The sequence below is a fragment of the Microcaecilia unicolor genome, chromosome 3, assembly GCF_901765095.1.
Source record: "Microcaecilia unicolor chromosome 3, aMicUni1.1, whole genome shotgun sequence".
In the NCBI taxonomy this organism is placed as follows: Eukaryota; Metazoa; Chordata; class Amphibia; order Gymnophiona; family Siphonopidae; genus Microcaecilia; species Microcaecilia unicolor.
Window position 1 is genome coordinate 428281221 of NC_044033.1, and position 7598 is coordinate 428288818.

The 7598-nt window shown below is 42.5% G+C and overlaps 1 protein-coding gene across 1 annotated transcript; it reads right to left on the bottom strand.

Annotated features, from left to right (window-relative positions):
• Positions 1-400: 400 nt before the first annotated feature.
• On the bottom strand, positions 401-4165 carry LRATD1 (LRAT domain containing 1). Its single transcript, XM_030198851.1, has 2 exons — positions 4024-4165; positions 401-3198 (listed from the first exon to the last, which is right to left on the bottom strand). Exon 2 carries the CDS (start codon positions 3159-3161, stop codon positions 2340-2342), a length of 822 nt encoding a protein of 273 aa, XP_030054711.1. The 5' UTR covers positions 3162-3198; positions 4024-4165; the 3' UTR covers positions 401-2339.
• Between the last annotated feature and the right edge of the window lie 3433 nt (positions 4166-7598).

The following is a 7598-nucleotide window of genomic DNA, read 5'->3' on the forward strand; positions in this document are numbered from 1 at the left end:
AAGTTACTCCAATTTTCTAAGGAAAAACACATCTGCACATAGTTTTCCTTTCAAAATTAACCCAAGGAAAGCACCCAAATGCATTTCCACCTGCTCTTTAGCATACAGAAATCTAATTTATTTTGCATGCATGCTATTGTATTTTACAAATACCCAACTCACATCTGCCCAAGTTCAATAAACTTGTTGTATGCAGGGTATATGTCCCCAAATTTAAGTCATGGGTAGAGAGGTGGCCATTTTCTTTCTTTTTTTTTTTAACTTGAATAGTTTTAAATGCAGAAATGCCTTTTAAAGTATCTTGCTTATTTGTTTAAATCTAACTTAAATTAAGTATAAATCACTTCTGCTTTAAATATGCCAGTAATCAGAGAAACAAAACCACTCTGGCTGGGTCTCCAAGCACTTATAGGGTATACATATCATTTAATGAAGACCAGAATCAACCTCCTACTGTATTTGGAAAGAAATAAAATGATTTTTATACTGTATAGGGCGTCAACAATAGGGTCGGACAATCTGTATGTTTGCAGTCTAGGCACAACTCACTGACACTGATGAGTATGCATGAGGTGCCAGATTTTAAATTCACCACTTTATTGCACTGGGTTGGAAGCCTCTAACTTTTCAATCCTGCCACCAAAATCTTTGCAACAAACACATATGTAATTTAAGCTCACTGGTGTGACAGAGGTGCACTTTTGTACTAAACAGTCTGCAGAACTTCTTTTAAAATGCTTGATCTCTGTGGGTTAACATTTGCTAGTTTTGTATTGGCAAGAAGAAAATCCTCAGAGCGGAATCCCTTTACAACTGACACAACCAATAAACAGGACTTGAGACTCCAGGATGTGGCTTTCCCTAGTGACATCAGAGGCAAAATTTATTTGCTAATATAATTCTTCTGTTCTAGAAAAGTAGTGCACCACCCTTATAACATGATCACTGGAAGCCCAACATTTTCACATTTTACAACAAGGAGTGGGGGCAGTTTAACAAATTTGGGAACAGATTTCAGAACTTGAGTTAGAAAGAGTTGCTATCCTAAAGAAAAAAAAAACTAAAAGTGCATATACTCTGGTATTTCTGATTATTTTCTGCAAGCTTGCCAAAATACAGAATTAAGGGAAAGCCTCTTCTTACAGAAGAACCTGCTCTAAAGGAAGACATTGGCAGCTGACTTTATCTTACAAACATTGTTCTGCATGTCACACTGTAGTATCGGAACTGCCTAAAGCAGTTTAGAACAGCCTAATCTTTCCTCTGGAAGCTCTGAAAGGGTTTAAAAACAAGTGAGTCTTGAAAAAGGAACTAGAATGCAGACCACCATTACTTTAAGAAAAAGCATTTCCATTTTCTAGCTTTTGGATTTCTATAATGACCAAATATTTGCCATATATTACCTTTTCATTGTGGCAAGAACTAAGTAACGTTACTGATTTCTATTTGTGAAAAAATTAGTATGGGCTGTAAAAGACTGACAATGTTTGTGCTTTCTTGTAGCATTCTCTCTAAAATATCAGGTACTGATTACTACTGATAGTGCAGTGTTACTGCACAGCAGCCTGAAGTGGAAGACCTAAAAAGATGGAGGTAGGGAGCACTGGTCCCCAGAAAATGTGTCAATTGTTAAGGGAGATCCAGTTGTACTATTTCAGCAACAGACCCCTTTTTAGTACTACATATGCATCTGTTGGCTTTGAATCTAGAAAAGAGCTGTTTCCAACTCTAATTTTCTTTTTTCTAAGAGAGGAGTGGGCTGGGAAGACTGTGAGTCTGTCACTAATCAGCAATGGAGAAACTGAAAATAGAAAAAAAAAGCTGAGACAGTTACTTTGCATGATAAAAGTCTTTTTTTTTTAAGCTACAGGTAGGTGCATCGCATCCCTTAAAATCATAAATCCCAAAATGTTACATCTTACTCAACAGGAATGGTGTGTGGGCTGCAGTTAAAGCTGAAGCACAGTACTGAACATTAGTGAAAAGCATGATTTTCCAAGGTTTAAGAATAGTAGAAAAAAAAACCAGCTAAGCTATTAGCTGAATTCAGTTATGGCCCCTTTTACCTATCATGGAATAAAGCCATGAAAATCAAAATTTCAATTTGAAATTTCATTGAGCAAGTCTTTAAAATGGTCAGTAAAAACATCAACACTATGGTCAACAGTGAGATTTTTTTTGTACTTTATGTTATTAAAAGCCAAACAAAATACTGGCTATGGTGTAATTAATGCTGGTTTCTGGAATGTTGCCATGAGCCTCAACGAGTCCCAGAGGTGCAGCCTGGCTGGCATGCATGTCTTGACAAGTATGTTCAGGAATGAATCGCATCTCCGGCCTTATTCCTTCCCATCCACAATTGAAAACTCTTTGATGACTCTTAGCTTGCCACTAGCATCCACCCTGCGCTTTTCTCTTATTAGATCCTCCAGACTCCGAAACCTCAGGGTGTGGACGTTGCTCTCCGAGAGGTGAATCTTTAGAAAATATTGCTGGGTCCCAGCCTGCACTTCACCGCCGGCTTTGAACTCCCTTTTGCCAAACCTACACCAGGCAGCGAAACTTTCCGAGTTCGTCCAGCAGATTTCGTCGCTTTTTAAGCCCCGGTGTCCGCAGGCGTTCTGCAGCACCAGATCTGCAGTCAGAGGTCGGTAGCGGTACCAGCTATTCACCACCCGGCCCATGCTGCCGCCTCCCACCTCGTACAGGCTGTCCTGGCGGATCTCCCCCTGGTGCAAATGAATGATCTGCCCGCCGCCCACATAGACCGCCCAGTGCGAGGGAGCGGCAGGGGCTGGATGATCGGTAGGCGAGCACACAAAAAGCAGCTCGATCAGGTCCCCGGGCTTGCACAGGGCCAAGAGTCCCTTCATGGGGTAGACGTTCAGGTCCTGGGTCTCGCTCAGTTTGGAGAAGATGCATTCCTGGCAGGAGAAGGCAGAGAACTCGAGCTCGTTCAGCACCAGGTGGCTCTCCTTACTCGGGCTCTGATCCGTCACGCTGTAGCTCTCGGGCTGGCCTCGGTCGTCCAGGTCCTCCTCCTCATCTGAGAAGAAGTACGCCACCCCCACCCTCAGCTCGTCCTTTTCGATCCCCGAGGGGTCCCCGGTGGGCAGCTCGCTGTAGTTCAGGTGGGTGATGCGATCCAGTTGATTTCCCATCAATGACAGGACGAGGCGAGGTCAGGAAACGCCAGATCTGCACAAGCACAGATAAAGAAGGGAAGCAAGGCAGGAGCGTGAAAGCTTACCGAACAGGTTTTGCAGGTCTGCAGCTACCATTGCCCCCTCCCACCCTAGCTCCTGGCTGGGTTAAAAGCAAATCCCCTTTGGGAAGTTTTCCAGCCTCTCTGAAACGACACAAAAAAAAGTTTAGTGGCTGGGTTCTCTTGAAGGTCGTTTCAAGACAAAAGCCAACAAACTGTTACATTGTTCTCCACGTATTAGATTTTTCACTATGCCTCTATATACGGACAATCGCCTGCAATGATAAATGGACAAGCAGCAAGCTTCACCCCAACACTAAATCGTTTCCCCCTCAGTAACTTTATTTGTAGTTACCTATGCCTGTGGGGCAACGTCCGTATCAGGACATATTTATGCTGCCCGTGCAAAAAATTAACAACCTGGTGGGTTCCTGGCTGCTGCAAGCCTGGGATCTGTCAGAAACAAATCAACAAATCCCCTCGCCGAAAAGAATAAGCGGTTTCCCTGAAAGGGAAGGGGGAGATGCAAACTCCCAGGGGAGCGTGGCAGTGTTATTCCTGCGAAAAGTCACCCACTGCCAACAACAGCAGCAACCAGTAGTAACAGCGACGGTCCCCCAAGTCTCATCCACAACAGCTCCCTCTCTAGTCCAGAGGCAGCTCGTCCGATCTTACTCAGAAAAAAAAAAAAGAAAATGCACCATACTTTTGGGAGCAAGGTCGGACGAGTTTTATTTTGAAGAAAAATAATATATGCAATTCTTAACATATTCTAGAACTCTATTTTGTTCCTAAGAAGGAGCCAGGCTGCTGCATACCCGTAATTTTGCTTTGGAGAAACTCCTACAGATTTCTTCTTTTCGCCATGGATGCTGCAGAGGGGAGCCGGGTGCACCTCATGAGCTCTCTCGGTCCGGTCATAGGGAGTCCGCTCTAGGCTCCAAACACCTGCGCCGCTCACTGTACAAGAGGCGAAGAGTTCGAGAACCCGCCCCGGTCTGAGCTCATTGGCTGCCCATTTCAAACGATTGTTCGCTTTGCGCCCAATTGTAGAAGGATGCTTGGAGCTGTCAATCAAAGGCCGTACCGTGGGGGGGTAGGAGCTGGCAGCCTTTGCTCTTGGCCGCCGGTTCTGCGTGTTCGTGGGGTGGGGGTGGGGACTGAGAAGGGTTGGAAAAAAAGTCAACAAAGCTGCAAAACGTGCGGGCAGCTGCTGCTTTGGGCTGCCGCCCATTAGTCTTTTTAATGGAAAACACTCTTGTTTGAAAGAAATGATTCGGGTAAGTAACTGGGGCTCCAGGTAATTGCATAACCACTGTCGGCAATTTCCATAACGTTAACTCAAGCTAAAAGTACTATAGGCTATTTTTTCCCTTCACTTTAGATTTACAGTACACTCTAATAAGTGCGATTTTCTCTCTAGCAGTATGCGATTTGAATAGACAGTTTTGGTCAGTTTATATATATAAAAATATGAGAGTAATACCCAGGTGCTTGAGAGATTTGGCGAATTAAAACATGTTGCCTTTTATAGTGCGTTGGTTTTTTGGTGCCCTGCAAGTGTGTTTGCAACTGAGATTCTTTTCATCTCAGCAGGTTAGTCACGTTCCCTGTTGCGTTGTACCTTATATTCATTGACCCGTTTTTTCTCTGCAGTGTCATGGCATCCCAACCTTTAAAGGTTGTTTTCAGGCCGTGTCTCTCTTTTAATTCATTGATACAGTGCAGTTAACTGTGCAAGTCCATCTGAAGCTTGAGAAATGTGGTTAGCAGGTGTGCAGTGCCTCTTACATATGGACATAAAATAGGAAAACCCTTTAGCCAATAGCAATATATGGAATCTCGCAGGCTTGTTTGCTGCAGTTCATACATTGAGACTGATGCATTCAGTAACTAGCAGTCGACATCACATAATATGCAAATACGTATCAAATTGCAGACAATAATAGACATAATAAATGCATCTGCACCCCCCCCCCCCCCGACACACACACACACACGCCAAAATCACCAATGACCTGTTTTGCATCTTCACTTCATTCGCGATTTTGCAGAAATGTGTTCGGCTTTGCAAACGAAAAATGACACCTGCAAAAGCAAATATCGCACATTACAATTCACAAACACAACAACGCAGGGTGTTTTCCATATGTTATCGTGTATGCTGAGCTACCCGTAGTTTAGTACATGGCCCTCATCGTTCCAGGTGTTTTCTTTGAAAAATCCCATTTCTCCAAAATGTAGTTGTTCTTAATACAATTCTGTTCCCCCAATAATGCTTCTATAATAAGCTGGAAATCGTTCTGACTTTCTGAGTTGCAGGTCAGTCTGTAGGAGAGTACTAATACATTACTACTAAGCAATTCTATAGCTCTACCAAAACAGGTAAGAGACAGTCCCTGCTTCCTAGAGCTAATCATTTAAGGGATTAGAGAGTTTACATTTATTATGGGCATGATTAAAAAAACATGATACTGTTGAAGAACATAAAAGGCAATTCTATAAGTTGGCACCTAGTTCATTGAATAATTGCTCTTATGTGCATGTTTAGCACCAACAATTGGCAATTATGCACATAGGTGTTAGGCACTGTTCTATAAGCAGTGAGCAAAATTCTATAATTGGCACCTTAAAAACACCCTACCACGATCGATTCGTATAGTCAAAAATCATCTACCCTTCCGGAAACTACTTAAAACGCACCTTTTCAAGCAAGCCTACTCATATGACTTGACTTAAATTAGAAATCCATCTGCGATACCTGGATCTGACTACTTAGCAGAACTTAATATGTTTTTTTCCCTTTTGAATTCATCCCTCTCCGAACCATTGTTATACATTCGTTCTTTTTCACAGCACTTTACCCAACTTACACCCTCTACCACCGTCCTCCCTTATCCTTTCTTAGTCCACCTCTTTATATATATTATATTCAAATGTTTTATCCATTTTGTGCTATCTTATAAATTTGTTTTATTAAGTAAACCGCATTGAGCCTGCTACAGGTGGAAAAGCGCGGGTTATAAATGTTACAATACAAAACAATGTTACAATACAAAAATCAGTGCTGAAAAATCACGCGCTTAGCGCGATTCTATAAACTACACCTAAAGTTAGGTATAGTTTATAGAGTACTCTTAGCGACTGTTCTTGGACTAAAAGTTAGGCGTGCTCATTTAGGCCACCTAAAACCAGGCCTAAATACCTATGCCTAACTTAGGCATAGATCAGATGTATTCTATAATAGTGCACATAGATTTGGAAATGCCCATGACCTGGCCATGGCCATGCCCCCTTTTCTTTTGCACGCATTAGAATTTACGTGCACCATGTTATAGAATATGCCTAGAAAGTTGTGCACGTAAATTCTAATTAAAGCCAATTAGTGCTGCTAATTGGTTATTAAGTACCATCGGTGCTGACTAGCTTGTTCATCAATTAACTTGTGTGCGCAATTTGGTCGTATGGCCAAATTAGCATGCACGACTTAAGGTACCATATATAGAATTTGGGGGAGTGTGCCTAAATCACTAAAGGGTCCTTTTACCAAGCTGCAGGAAAAGTTAGCCTTGGCACACCCGGATACGGGTTTTTCCCATGCGCTAAGACCATTTTTCCTGCATCCAGAGAGTGGCTGATTTTGACTTATAAGTGCATTCACTCTGCAGCCCCTCACTACCTCTCCACCCTCATCTCTCCCAACACTCCTTCCCAGGAACTCTGTTCACTAGGCAAGTCTCTCCTAATTGCACCCTTCTCCTCCATCGCTAACTCCAGACTCCGATCCTTTTATCTCGCCGCACCTTATGCCTGGAATAGGCTTCCTGAGCCGTTATGTGCAGCTCCATCCCTGGCCGCCTTCAAATCCGGGCTAAAGGCCTACCTGTTTGATGCTGCTTTCGACTCCTAATTTGTCACTTGCTCGTAACCTTTATCTTGTCTTCCTCTCTTCAATAGTCCCTTTCCCTATGTGTCCTTCTGTCTGTCCTACCCTTATCTTTATTGGTCCTCTCTGTCTGTCCCGATTTAGATTGTAAGCTCTTTTGAGCAGGGACTTGACACACACCCTGAAGACTTTCTCCAGGCTCCAACTACAATTCTGTAACAAAAGACTCCTGTTTCAGCAAGGATCTCCATCACTCTACCCAGCAGCATCTATTGAAGTGAGTTACCGTTATCCAGCATAATTTATAATTCAGACTTGATATCTTGAAAAGCACATTTCTCTTGTGAAAGATTCTTTAAAAACTGCCTCTCTCATGTAACATTATTACATTACCTGTATTGTAAATAAACCTTTTAAAGGTAAATATATGGTCTTTATTTTCAGAGCACATGTCCTTAAACCTTGTAGTGCAGGTTAATGTAATTCAACAAATATAGTATTTAATTC

Excerpts from the sequence above, each read along its gene's own strand:
- LRATD1 (XM_030198851.1), bottom strand. The coding sequence starts at position 3,161 with ATGGGAAATCAACTGGATCGCATCACCCACCTGAACTACAGCGAGCTG.